The sequence below is a fragment of the Pinus tabuliformis genome, chromosome 3_1, assembly GCF_031772625.1.
Source record: "Pinus tabuliformis cultivar Carrire ecotype Pingquan chromosome 3_1, CPIR1, whole genome shotgun sequence".
Classification (NCBI taxonomy): Eukaryota; Viridiplantae; Streptophyta; class Pinopsida; order Pinales; family Pinaceae; genus Pinus; species Pinus tabuliformis.
This window is the reverse complement of record NC_142301.1, coordinates 633139285-633154255: the sequence shown is the minus strand read 5'-3', so window position 1 is coordinate 633154255 and position 14971 is coordinate 633139285. Positions and strand designations below refer to the sequence as shown.

Sequence of the window (14971 nt, the reverse complement as noted above, 5' to 3'; positions counted from 1 at the left end):
ATACTGACAAAATTTATTGAGGGAAATTACCCTCCTCTCCAAGCAATCCCGGTTACTGGCTCCCTTTGAAAGGCTAGTCCTCCAACCTCTGTGCAAACCCTTCTGCGTTGCTCTTGCATAGGCCTCCACACGTGTCGCTGACAAACCCTCTCACAACAAGTTGTCCTCCTTGTCTCTGCTGCTGGAAGTGACTCTCTGGCACTCTAGAAGACTTTCCTGGCCTTTGGATGCTGAATCGATCTTCCCCACAGCTAAATCGGACTGCCTTCTTGAGACACTGCGTAGCCTATGTGCAGCCTCCTGGAGAATAAACTTGTCCTCCTCTCCCAACTCTTCCAGAACTGGGAACTCCTCTGGAATACTGCTACACTGCCCCTCTGCCACTTGCTACTCGATCACTGACTCAATTTCTCTTGCTGAATCACCTGCACTGGAAAATCGAACTGTCTGGATCACTAGGTATTTGCAGCGGGGTGTTCTCCATCTACCCATCGACCTCCTCTTATAATATCCAGTTGGGACTCCAATGACCAAGATTAAAACTTAATCGATGGGTGAGATAATCTCCAGGTCGATCCATGTGAGTTTCTAGAAAATTCTCACCTTTCTCAATTAATTACTATTAATTAACCAGTTTTCCCAAGTTAAACTTAGGAAAAAATTAAATGATGGTCAAGTAATTTAATTGAGCTATTTCTAGGGCAAATTTCCAAAAATGATTTCTGGGTTTTGGAAGACCCATGTTTCAGCCTCTCCACGAAGTTTGAAACTAGAATACCATTCGATGTTACAAAAACTAACACTTTGTTTGGTCCAACCATAGATTCCACCCTGGTACCTAAGGGGTTTCTAATGTTGATGCTAGCAGTTAATACTGTGATTGATTCTTCAAAGTTATGTAGGTCTATCTAAGTTTCATTGCAGGTGGAAGTCGATAGTCCTGAAGGGCTTTGATGTGTCACATTTAAGATCATTTAGCGTTAAGCTTATTCTTTCTTTTGCATTGATTTGGACTCTGGGTCAGGAAAAGATTTAAAGAATAATGTTTTATTGAAATATAATATCGCTGGCATATGTATTATAGACAAATATTCTGTTAAAAACATATGATTCACTGTTAATCTTTGCAATTTTGGCAAATATCGTCAATGTAGCATATTTTTATTTATAAAGATGTTGTCTAAGAAAATTGGCTATTGGAAAATTCTATTTTTCAGAAATATGTGACTAAATGAAAATGGCCTTGTAGCAAAATAACACGCTTAATAGTTTACCATGCTGTTATTTGTGCATGAATGTTCTGTTGTAGCAATCATACACTTTGAAACACTAGCACTGTTAGCAGACCATTGAGATTGTGAACATGAGGTGAATTAATGTAACTTCTGTTGAACAGGTTGATGGACTGATTCGACTGATGGAAAACAACCATGTTGGACCTTTCAATCTTGGCAATCCTGGAGAGTTCACGATGTTAGAGCTTGCTCAGGTTTGTGAAATAATTTAGAGGCTCGCATTTATAAGTCATGGTAAAAAATATTACGATTCAAAGGTTCGTCTTTTCATTTTATTACGATGTTCAATGATTTGAAGGTTTGCAATGGTGTATAACTAAAGAATTCCTATATTCAAAAAATTTGCTCTACCTGATTGGTATTCTAATTTTAACAGGTTGTGAAAGAAACAATAGATTCTAGTGCAAGGATTGAATTCAAAGAAAACACAGCTGATGATCCCCATAAAAGGAAGCCAGATATTACAAAGGCGAAAGATCTTCTGAAGTGGGAACCAAGAATTTCTTTGAGGGAAGGACTTCCGTTGATGGTCGAAGATTTTCGCAAACGTGTTTTTGACAACTGAAAGAGACAGAAATCAGCAGGATTGGCTAATACCTGTTCAAATTCTAGATATGATCTGCATGTTCTTCCTTGGCTGATACCTGTTCTAGATATGGTAAAAGAATATTATGAAAAGTTTAAGAAGCAGCAGTAAAATTGAGCGCCATTTTTCAAGCAGGTTGAAAGTTCAATTATTTCACTTTATGTGAGTTGAAAATATATTCGGGGATATTACTCTGATGGAATTCATCACCAAATATGGAGAAGCAGGCCTCTTTTTTCCGAGGCCCATGATTATTGTTTTCATAGATCAAAGGGCGTGTGAAGTGGCTGAAAAGCATGAGGGATATATGGTAGTGCAGAGTTCAAACAACGGCTTTATGTAAATTTCCAGAATATTATATTTTTGTGGCATGCTTAAGACATCTGTTTCTTCAAAAAATTGATTCACAGTTGATAAGCTCCCTTCGGAGCTAACCATTATTGGAGCTTTTGGTTGAAATTCTATCGCATATTCGTTTGCTAACTTGATGGGTACCCTTCACATTTGAATTGAATCCATTCCTTGTATTCCATCATATTAAAGAATCAATAGCATTTACTGTTATGTATGATCATGCAACACCCAAATTTTGGATAATTTTGAATTATTGTGATATTTCTGGCAGTAGTACTTGTCTAAGACCATTGCACAATAGATATAGAAATCACGTTTAACTTGGAAGTTTGGAACAATTTTGATGTAAATCTCAAGGGGTATATAAAATCCAAGGATTCAGCATTGGCCAGGCCTTTGTAGCTATAAAATAGGTAGTCTTCTAAAGATTGAAGAGCGCATGCTATATATGGATATGCAAGGTCAATTGGAAATACGGGCTGTCATTTGCAGAAGAAATTTGAATAAAATGATCAAAACTTGTGATGGATGCACATAAGACTTGAAGACCTTTTGAAGTCGATAAAACGTACAAGTTGAGGGGTTAGTAAGATGTTGAAAGGATACGTGGTATGGAGAAAATTGGCAGGCAGCTGTAAAGCCAAAAGGCATTGAAGCCTAGAAAATATCGCTACACGAAATCTGTAGCAAGAGAACGGATGGTGCAGAAGTGTTTGAGCTTTGTAGGCTTTGAAATTTGGGCTCAAGCAGAGAACACAACACATTTGAGCAGACTCATATAAGTACCTCAAAGAAATAATATTTCTAAATCCAAAATTCAATATAATAAATGGTATTATCTGTAATTTAGAATTAATGGAAACTATGTGCTCGGTAGCTTTGAAGGCACTAATTTGTTTGAAATGTGAAAGCACCAACTTATTTCATTGCAGTGTTTGATTTGTGTGTCATTTTTTTTTGCTTTATTTACATTGCAGTGTTTGATTTGTTAGTCATTTTTTTTTGCTTTCTTTCAAATAGGAATGTGTGCATTTTAGTTCAATTCTAAATCCAAAATTCAATATAATAAATGGTATTATCTGTAATTTAGAATTAATGGAAACTATGTGCTCGGTAGCTTTGAAGGCACTAATTTGTTTGAAATGTGAAAGCACCAACTTATTTCATTGCAGTGTTTGATTTGTGTCATTTTTTTTTGCTTTCTTTACATTGCAGTGTTTGATTTGTTAGTCATTTTTTTTGCTTTCTTTGAAATAGGAATGTGTGCATTTTAGTTCAATTTTATTATATAGCCTGTAAAAATTGATTGTAGTAAACTTCTCAAGATAGAGTTAACAGGAAATATTTGTTGAGTAGTTTTGAGAATACTAAAAATCTCAATATAGAGCTTTTATCCAAATAATTTTATGAGAACCATGTTAATTGAACAAATAATAATTATTACAAGAAAGTTTTGAGGACTTATCATCCTCACAGGATTTGTTTATCATGTCCCATATAATACGAAGATTAAAATTTGGTGTTTAACCTTTATTTCATTAAATTTGGATTAATTCGAGTGTAATCCAAATTTAAGTACAGTGTAATCCTTTTTGAAGACCGGCTAAAAACAACTTGATTTGTTTATCATGTCCCATATAATACGAAGATTAAAATTTGGTGTTTAACCTTTATTTCATTAAATTTGGATTAATTCGAGTGTAATCCAAATTTAATTAGAATGCAATCCTTTTTGAAGACAGGCTAAAAACAGCTTTTATAAAGTCTGAAATTGGGTTTTAAGTGCAAATTTAGTTCTAAAAATGTCAATATCTGGTTCCGAAACTGTAGTTTTTTTTTCAATATTAGTACTTTTGGAACCGGATTTTGCAATTTTTTTGAATATAATGTTGACATTTTTGGAACTAGATTTTGCACTTAAGAAACCTTGTCTTGAACACAGTTTTCAATTACATGTAATTTATATCATTTATAATTTTTTGAAGTTGGTTAAATATTATTTACAAAAATTACAAAATTAATCATACAACTAAATATATGAAGTCCATAGTTTGGAGTATGCCCTAAAATGGCTTCTGCTTGGCTAGAAGCTCGTTTTCCTCGGATGTAAAGAAATTGGTTAATGGCCCAAGGCCCAGAGGCATCTGGGAAGAGTAAAAACTTGCCCCTTTACAGACTACCAATGGGTCATTTCAGGTGACTTTTTTTCCTTGAATAATAGTGATGAGTCAGCTTGCATTCGCGGATAACAAGAGATGGTTATCCTCATTGCTAATAAGTCTTTGTAGTTGCTACAATGTTTGAAGCTCTTGCACTAACTTGTTTTGTAATACTATTTTTTAAATTACATAATAACAACATTATTATTGAAAATTCAACTATTCATTAAATAATCTTTGTTTATTTAATAATCTTTTATCTACAAATAATAAAATACAACACAATTTGATTAATATTGTATAAAAATACAACACAATTTGAGTAATATTATTATTTATACATTATTAAGTTTAATAATTACAACTATGATATACAAATTTTCAAAATATCATCATTAACATAGTTCCATTCCCTTTTTGGTCAATAGTCTATTACTAAAACAAATACCATTGTTGTTTTTATATTTCATTCATATTAGCCTTAAATATCCTACTTGATCACAACAAACAATTATTCTTGATAATGTTTTTTGATTTTGAATGCTTTTAACCAATGTTTCATATTAGGACCAGGTTCCAAGTGATTTGGCAATGAACGCAAGAGTGTTTTATGTTTTTATGTTTTTCATTTGAAATATCAAAATGTTCAACTTGTGATATTTTCAAATAGTTATCTTTGCTATATATATATATATATATATATTTTTTTTTTTTGAATGATATTGATTTTCATTTATAAAAAATGTGTTGAATTTTTTTTAAATATTTTAATATAAATATGCATTATCTCATTAATATATGCATATATTAATAACAATAAAACGTTGTGATTCGAACTTAAACAGGAACACAATAAAATATAGATATAACTAAAATAAAAAGTTGCAGCAAAAATAACACTTCACTTTATAATATCAAAAAACTGAAATATGCTTATATACAAAATGGGAATAAACTAGATTGGACGATGGTAGCATATTTCTAAGAAAAGATGTGGTGGTTACATGTCTTTGAAATGTCTTACAATGAGGCTCTATTGAGAAACAATGGAAAACCCTAAACATCCAAAAACTTAACCCTAGGAGATGAAACACCAAAAATATGGGCCCCGTTTGGGTAAATTGGTACATCAACTTCTCGGGGCATAAATTTGACTTACGATCTCTGTTGATGCACATAATACCTCGTTAGAAATATCTATCCGAGGACTACAACTTTCAAGTGCAAACATGAGTTCTCTCACTCATGTTTGCTTGTTTTATCAAAAAACATTGTTTAGGGCCTCAAAACGGCTTTGGAAGTTTAGGACCCGAAAACCTGCCAAAAATAGTGAACTGTGATACAATTAAGGAAACTAAAAAACTGAAAGAAACAGTGGTAGGGGTCCAAGTGGAATAGGTGGGTGGCTACCAATATTTATCTGGATCAGTGCTCCCCTCTTAGGAAGCAATGGTCCCCATTGTGTTGAGTGCCTCCATGAGATGGCGAAACTTCTGCTAAACTTGGTCCTTGATGAGCCACTTGCTTTGGTGCAGGAGTTTGTCAACTTTGAAAACCCGATATAATAGGATCTTCTATTGGCGAGTATTCTTGATCTGTGTGTCCACGATCTGATTAGTTGTGGCTTCTTCCATGCAGTCTGGGTTTAACTCTGCTGGTGTGAGTTGTTATGCAATGTTTGATGTGTCCAGTAATGGTGGAAAGTGGTCGAAGGCGGTCCACATTGAACACTAGGCGTAGGCTAATGAATGGTGGAATGTTGAGCTTGAAAGCATTGTCCCTTACAACCTTAACGATGGTGTAAGGCTCATATTGGAGCGGGCAAAGCTTGTGCTGGGTCCCAGCGAGGCGCTCCTTTTGCAAATGTAACCAAACTTTTTTTCCCACTTGGAACTTGTGTGGCACCCGATGCTGATCATGACGCTGCTTGTACTTAGTATTGGATCTGTCCAATATGTCATGGACCTATTGGCAGATGTGTTGAATGCACTCAATGAAGCTGTTAGCAGTCAACTTTGGACTGGACATGAGCTGAATATGCCTGAGTAGCTGCAAATGGTATGGCCACATCAATGGGACATAGTGGCTGGAATCCCAACCCCACCTGAAAGGGGTTGTGGCTAGTTGAGCTATGGAGAGATATGTTGTAGCTGTGTTGGACATAGGGAAGACTCTCATCCCATGTGCGTGGATGCTTCGAGTTTTACATGCACAAAATGTGTATGATCATCCTGTTGACGATCTCGGTTTGGCCATCAGTTTGGGAGTGGAAAATCGTGGACTTAGTGAGCTTAGTATCCAACATCAACCAGAGACTTGGCCAAAATGTACTTAGGAACCTGCTGTCCCGATATGAGATAATGGACTGTAGGATCCCAAAGTGTATCCACACTTGTTCAAAGAAGAGATTAGTAGTGGTTTTTGCTGTGATATTCTTCTTGCAGGCAACCATAATGGCTATCTTAGAGAATTTGTTGACGACCACGAAAATGCAGTCATTGCCATGCTTAGTAGAAGGAAGACCCAACATGTAATCCATGGAGATGGATTCCCAAGGTTGACTAGCAATAGGCATAGGAGTATATAGACCTTGCTTCTTGATGGTTGGTTTGGAAATGGTGCAGGCAGTGCAGGATCTAATGTACTTCTCAACATCCTGTCGAAAGTTCGACCAATAAAAATACTTCTACAACACTGCCACTATTTTCTATACTCCTAAATGTCCAGCGACCCGACTGTAGTGCGCCTCCCAAATCATCTTGGCACACTCACTTGAAGGAACACGTGTCCTAGGTGGTATAACAGTGCATCCTAGAGATGAAAATTTGGAACTTGCTTGCCTTCCAAGAGCGTGTGGTATGTGTTACCAAATTCTGGATCGCTTCTGTAAATATGCAGCCACCTCGAAGTCTCGTGCCCACAAGAGTCGATCACAATGATCAATCCCATGACTGACAGTCGGCTGAGACAATTTGTGACATTATTGGTGTTGCCCTTCTTGTACTTAATATTCAAATGGCACTGTTGTAGGTATGTGGACCATTTTTTATGATGATCGTTTTACAACTTTGTGTTTGTATGAACTACAAGGTTTAGTGCTTTTTGTGGACGACTGTTTCCTTCCCTAGAATGTAATGCTTCCATTATTGGCAGCCCTGCACAATGGAATACATCTCTTTGTCATAGGTGGGATACTTTCGGACTATGTCTAGAAGTGTTTCACTGTGATATGCCACTGGGTGCCCCTGCTAAGAACAATCTAAATTTTGAAACGGGAACTATAAATTCAAAACGGGAACTCTGGCCAAAAAACCCTGTAAAAACATAAAAAACAGTGCTAAAAACGAAAAGTGTTGATGCTGGAATAACACCTTTTCTTTTCTAAGGTAAATTTTCAACATGTTTTAAAAATGGCGGTGAAAACCAATTTTTTGTGCAAAAATTGTCCAAAAAACACATTCAAAACGAAGTGTTGATGTTCGAATAACATTTTTTTTTTCAATAGTAAATTTTGTGCAAAAAACACCTTCAAAACGAAGTGTGTTGACGCTGGGATAACACTTTCTTTTAAGGGTACAATTTCAACATTTCGAAATAATGGTGTAAAATATTTTATTATGACCTTGAAAAACATTAAAATTTCAAAAAAATAATGAAAACATAAAATAAAAAACAAAAAACAAAAAACAAAAAACAAAAAGAAATTAAAATAGTGAAAAAACACAAAACAAAAAAAAGTTAAAAAAATAAGAAAACATAAAAATGTAAAAAAAAAAAAAAAAAAAAAAAAATCTATAAAAGATAAGAATTAAAAAACTAAAAGAAAAATTAAAAATTATAAACAAATAAGTAGTAAAAAAAACATATTTAAAAAAAATAGAAAAAGAAAACAAATATGTAAACCATAAAAAAAATTTGGGAAAAGAAAAGAAAAAAACATTAAAATAAATTATAAAAATAAGTAGTTAAAAATAGAAAAATTAAAAAAACATTAACAAAAAACTAAAAAAGAAAATGAAAATTAAAAACAAACTAGATTTAAAAAAAAAGAAAAAGAAAATTAACAAAAAAAAATTAAAAACCACTGAAATTAAGATTAAAATGTTGATTACTTCAAAAAAAATATAGAAACATATATATAAAGAAAGACAAAAAAAAGGTTTAAAAAAAATTTATTTCATAAATCATAAAAAAATTTGGAAAAAAAATAAAAATAAAAATAATAGATATATATATATATATATAAAATTAAGTAAGTAAAAAAAAAAAAAAACAAACGTTAATAAAAACTAGGAAAAAAATAAATTTAAAAACAAACTAGATTAAACAAAAATAGAAAATTAACAAATTTTTTTTTTAAAAACTAGTAAAATTAATATTAAAAGCATTTAAAAAAAAAAACTAAAAAAACAAAAATAAACTCAAATTATATATATATATATATATATGAAAATTATAAAAATATATGTCTTTTTAAATTGAAAAAAAAAAATAAATTAAAAAACATTTTAAGCTTATAAAAAATATATGTGTTTTTGATCTAATATATATATATATATTTTTTAACTTTCATTGTTTCTTTAAAAACAAACAAAAAAAAAATTAATTATTTATTTTAAACAAAATTTTGTTTTTGTTTTTGTTTTTTTTTTTTTAAATTAAAAAAAAAATTATTAAAAAATTTTATTTTATTTTTTGAAAATTTTGTTTTTATTTTAAAAAAATTTATTAAAAAATTTTAATTTTTTAATTTAAAATATATATATATATATATATATATATTATGTTAAATAATAATTGTTAAAAAATAATAATATTATTTATTTATTTTTTAACGATATTTATTTATTTATTTTTTAAATCATATTTTAAAAAAATAATAATTGTTTTTTAAACGAATTTAAAAAAAAAATATAGAACTCGCAGCCCGCCCGTTGCCCGTGGTGGCGCGGCCCTGGGCAGAGGGCCTGCACGCAAGCCCTTCGCCCAGGGCCGCGCCACCATGGGCGGCGGGCGGGTTGTGGAGCGATTCACGCAGGCCTTCCGCCGAGGGCCGCGCCACCACGGGCGACAGGCGGGCTACGAGTTTAAATTTTTTTTTTTTCAAAACAATTATTATTTTTAAAAAATATGATTTTTTTTTTTTTTTTTTATTTAAAAAAATCGTTAAAAAAATTTATTATTTTTTTAACAACTATTATTTAACATAAGATAGATATATATATATATTTAAAATAAAAAAATTAAAGTTGCTTAAAAAAATAATTTTTTTTAATATTTTTTTTTTTAAATAAAAACAAAGTTGTTTAAAAAACATTTGAAATTTGTTAATAATTTTATTTTTTTTAAAGAAAAAAACAAAATTTTGTTTAAAAAACAAAATTTATATTTTAAATTTTTTTATTTGTTGGTTTTTAAATAAACAATGAAAATTTAATAATAAAAAAATTAATTTTCTTTTTTTAAAATCAACAACACATTTTTTTTATAAACTTAAAATGGTTTTTAATTTTTATTTATTTATTTTTTTAATTTGAAAAGACATATATTTTTGAAATTTTCATATTTTTTTTAATTTTTTAAAAATGTTTTTAATATTAATTTTACTAGTTTTTAAATATTTTTTTTGGTTAATTTTCTATTAATTAATTAATTAATTATTTTTAATGTTTGTTTGTTTTTGTTGTTGTTGTTGTTTTTGTTTTTTTTGTTTTTTGTTTTTTCCCCAAATTCTTTTATGGTTTATGAGATAATTTTTTTTGTTTGTTTGTCTTTTTATATATATATTTTTATATTTGTTTTTTCTCAAGTAATCAACATTTAAAAAAAGAAAAATAAAAAAACTTGAAAATTCGTTAAGTAATCATAATTTAAAAAAAAATTGGACATAATAAATTTTAAAGTGTGAAAAATAAGTCCTCTAAAAAAAGTATACTGCATCAACACGTTTTTTGTTTTGTTTTATTTTGTTTGTTTTGTTTGTTTGTTTGTTTTGTTTTGTTTTGTTTGTTTGGTTTTTTGTTTTGTTTTTGTTTTTTGTTTTTTGTTGTTTTTTTGTTTTTTGTTTTTGTTTTTTTGTTTTTGTTTTTGTTTTTGTTTTGTTTTTTTTTTGTTTTTGTTTTTTGTTTTTGTTTTTTCCACAGGAAAAAAGCGAACCATCTATTAACCATAGAGAGTTACAAAGCAAATGCTGAGCATTTCGGAAAGACTCATTTTTCGCCTTATAATAGGGAGAAAGAAAAGTCTCAACTAGTTGACAATACATGCATGCGAAGTATTTGCACACTAGTCTTACCATCAAAACAAGAAAAACGACCCGTCCTGTCCACGCACACCTCCCGGGATCCAAAAGAGGATAACACGTAGAAGAGATATGATAAAAGACAGAAGCTGAGAGTCCGAAAGATCAGCGAGGCAAACAACGTCCTCAGAGAATCCACAGTAAGCACTAGAAGGATTCTCGAACTCAAGAAAAAACAATGAGATTACACAGCGGCCCGGCCTCCTTTTTAAAGGAAAACAACCCAGGAGACCTGAAGAAGTTCTTCAAAAAATGTAGCAAAAACAAAATGAAACAGTTTCAAACTATGTACAAAACACAATAACAGTTTTCTGTTAAACAAAAGCTTAAACAAAAATGGGCTGTTCGAGTGGTCGAATCACCCCATTTTCTTCCTCCAAAACTGACCACGACCCCATATCTTGTTCAACACCCTCTTTAGAAAGGCGATCAGCTTCATAGTTCCTTTCCCTGTAGATATGGCAAAGAGAAATCTCCGTGAAGTGACATTTAAGACGAGAAACTTCTTTAAGCAGAGGAAGCAAGATGAAATTTCTACAATGTTGAGTCCCATTAAACCATTTCACAATGTTCATTGAATCCCCAAAAATCTGGACTTTTCTCACATTCCTAAGGATAAGCCAACAAAGAAGGAAGTGTAAGGCTTTCAATTCAGCAAAGTTATTGGAACCCTGGCCAAGACCAACAGATGCTTTAACAATATTTTCCTTTGATAAATGAATAATCAAGCCAGCCCCGCAGCGTCCATTAATGTCAGAGGCCCCGTCAAAATAAGCCCACGGAATTGTATATCTAATAGATTCTTGACGAACAGCTCTGGTAGTAGGAGGAGCTTGCGGAATAGGGATACTATCATAAATAGCAGCTCCTTCTGCAGCCAGTCTTCCAATCGGGAAGACAGAATCCTTAAAAATGACCTGATTCCTAGCAAGCCATGTCCCCCAAGTTATGAGAAGTGGAATGGATCTCTCTATGTCATTTGTAGCTTCATTCCACCACCTCTGCCAAGCTTCCAAGAACCCTTGTCCTTCCCATCTAAAAGGAATTTTGAGCAACCTTAACATTTTGGCCCATAGGCTAGTGTTAAAAGGGCATAAAAGGAACAGGTGTTGAACTGTTTCGATACTATCTTTACAGAGGGGGCACCAGCCAGGACCAATCCTTCCTCTTCTTTGAAGAAAATCCCAAGTAGGAACTTTCTATAGCAGGACACACCAGAAGAATAGTCTTGTTTTAGCTGGACCTTTTAACTTCCAAAGCGGTTTAACTCACCAAGCTAGATTCTCCCACCCATTTTGAGACATCAACCATTTATACCCCATCTTTGGAGAGTAAAGCCCATTCTGGGCAAAGACCCATCTAAGTTCATCTGGAGAGTCAGAGAGCCTGACTGATGAATTGAGTAGGTCCCTTCTATACAAGTCCCATTCCTCCAGCCATTCTTCATCCAAACGTAAATCTCTTCCCTGAATCCACCCTTGACTCCATATGGTGGAAACTCGGGGATCAGCCACCTGATTTAAAGTGTAGAGTCCCCTATCTTTTAAAGCCGAAACCAGCCCCTGAGATAGAGAAAAACTCTCTGTACATCCTATCCAGGGGTCTCTACCCAGCCTGATCTGAGTTCCATCCCCCACACTCCAAGCCAAACCCTTCTCTATAACTTTGACAGAAGCGACCACAACTTTCCAAACCACCGAGGAGTTTTTGGAAGTCTTTTGCGGCAATCTGATCCAATCTAGCGTTGATAGAGGATCAATATATTTTCTTTTAGAAACAGAGGTCCATAGGTTCTCAAAAGAAATGAGCCTCCAGGCGAGCTTTGTTGCTAAAGATTGGGAGAAGCAAGCAAGATTTTTTATACCCCAGCCTCCCCACTCTTTAGGACATGCCACTTTATCCCAAGCAATCCAAGGGGTAACTTTCTCTGACTTGGACCCCGCCCACAGAAACCTGCTGCATAATTTGTCAATTGAGGATAAGATTCCTTTGGGAACCCATGTCAAACTAGCCCAATAGACTGGAACTGCCATCAGAACAGATTTTATTAACACTAGCCTACCTACCCTGGAAAGCCACTTGAAACTCCAATGTTTCAGTTTGGATTCGATTTTTGCAAGGATCCATTTCCAATCATTGATCCTGTAATTATCAGGCTTTAGAAAGAACCCCAGGTATTTAAAAGTATCCTCCAACGATTTGACTTCAAAATTTAGGACCAACTCCACTCTGCGCACCAACTCTCTGGACAAACCTGTGCATGTGAGTGTGGATTTTCTCTCGTTTATGCAGAGACCAGTAGCCTTCAGGAAAAGGTCCAAGATCCTCTTGAGCATCCTACAGTCCTCGAGACTTCCATTGCTGAACAGAATTATGTCATCCACGAAGAGGAGGTGAGTGACCCAAAAATTATCAGCTACTTCAATACCTTTGAGAGTCCCCTGTCTTTTTGCGTCATGAATCATAAGACTGATGCCATCTGCTGCCAGCAGAAACAAAAGGGGAGAGAGCAGGCAACCTTGACACAGGCCACGTTCAGCACAACTATGGAAGATGAAGAAACACAGCTCATAACCCATCTCACAAAATCATACCTGAAACCCAGATGAGTTAATAGAAGCCTAAGGTACATCCAGCTGATTCTGTCATAAGCCTTTGACAAATCGATTTTCACAATGACTCCTTTTTTTTTTTCCCAATTTTTAGACTATGAAGAGTTTCTTGAGCAACTCCTACTGCTTCATGAATTTGTCTGCCATCTAGAAAGCCAAATTGCTCAGGGGAAATGTTCATGGAGAGGAAAGGTTTTAGCCTGGAGGCAATAAATTTTGCAATAATTTTGTATACACAGGTGCACAGGGAAATGGGCCTGAATTCATCAAAAGAGCCCGGGAGATCAGATTTGGGAATGAGGGCTAGAAAGGTGGCATTGAAGGGATGATAGATTGATCCTGTATGCCTGGAATCTTCCACAACTGCCACTAACTCATCTCCAATGAATTCAAAGAAGTGTTGGAAAAATTCGACAGTCCAGCCATCTAGGCCTGGGCTTTTGTCCTTTTGCATTGATTTGAGAATGTCTTCTACCTCCTCCTTAGAAACAGGTTCCATGATGGAGTCATTTCCTTCCTCCTCTATGAACTTAGGAAAGAACTGGGTGACTCTTATAACTTCTGCAATAGAAGCCTCCTCTAGCGCTTTGAAGAGATTCTTGAAATAATTGACCCCTAATGAGGCCAACTCTTCAAAAGAGCGAGCCAGTTCACCATTAGCTTTCTTCATTTCCCAGATTGTATTAGAGTTTTTCCTTCCTTTAGCATAATTCTGAAAAAATTTGGTGTTATTGTCCCCCGCCTGCAACCAGATCGCTCTACTTTTTAAGCACCAACTTTCCTCCCTGAGCTAGAGGATTCTCCTCCTTTCCATCTCCAACTCTTGAAGTCTAGCCCGAGACTCTACTGTTCCATAGCCATTACCGCCTGGGTCTTCAAGGAGGGCAATCTCAGAGTTAACATTTTCCAGGGTTTCTTCTTCCTTCAGTTTCTTATGGAGGGCCCAATGCTTAGAGGCGACCTTCATCCTTTTTAAATTATCCATAAAAACCTTGCTGCGACTCTCATCTTCATTGAGATCATCTTTCTTCCAAGTGTTATGGAAGAGGCTAATAAAAGAAGCATCCGAGAGCCAAGAGGCATTAAATTTAAAGGGAGTGCCCAGTTTAGTGAAAGCTCCCTTCACTTCCAGGAAGACAGGGAAATGATCCGAGAGACCACCTTCCCCAACCCAATGTCTAAAAGCCTGTAAATTTTCTGCCAGCGATTCACAGAGAAGGAATCGATCAAGTTTCTTCCCAATCCATTCTTCTCCTATTCTTCGGTTCCTCCACATCGGGCGCAACTTGAGCGGGGAGACATCCACCAGGAGAGATGAGGCCAGTTTATTTAGAAAGAAATCAGAAAGGGGATCTGCCCTGGCTCTGACCCCCCAAGATTCTGTCATCCCCAAAGAAAAATTTAGATCTCCTCCAATTATAAGATTTGGGTGCGTCAAAAAAGATTTAGCGAAGAAGGGGTTCCAGAACCTCTCCTGATCCAAAACAGGTCCATAGACATTAAGAATAAGAAAAGGGATGCATAGTTCGTTGGAGTATAGTTCCACAAGCAAGACATTTTTCGATCCCCAAGAGGAGATCTCTCGAAGTACCTTCGCGTTGAAACCCAGTGCCACACCTCTCGAATGACCATTAACATCTATGGCATGGAAGCTCCAGCCCGAA

The 14971-nt window shown here is 34.4% G+C and overlaps 2 protein-coding genes across 2 annotated transcripts in view; one reads left to right on the top strand and one right to left on the bottom strand.

Annotated features, from left to right (window-relative positions):
- Positions 1–2506, top strand: part of LOC149188659 (UDP-glucuronic acid decarboxylase 1-like) — a 136040-nt gene extending 133534 nt beyond the window's left edge. Inside the window, 2 exon segments of the mRNA XM_089410034.1 lie at positions 1397–1489; positions 1672–2506. Of these exon segments, the coding sequence (XP_089266160.1) occupies positions 1397–1489; positions 1672–1860 (282 nt within the window). The 3' untranslated portion in view covers positions 1861–2506.
- Positions 2507–11021: 8515 nt separating this feature from the next.
- LOC149188658 (uncharacterized) lies at positions 11022–13977 on the bottom strand. The gene is made up of 4 exons (XM_089410033.1): positions 13655–13977; positions 12950–13239; positions 12013–12721; positions 11022–11730 (listed from the first exon to the last, which is right to left on the bottom strand). Exons 1-4 carry the CDS (start codon positions 13975–13977, stop codon positions 11022–11024), a joined length of 2031 nt encoding a protein of 676 aa, XP_089266159.1.
- Positions 13978–14971: the final 994 nt, after the last annotated feature.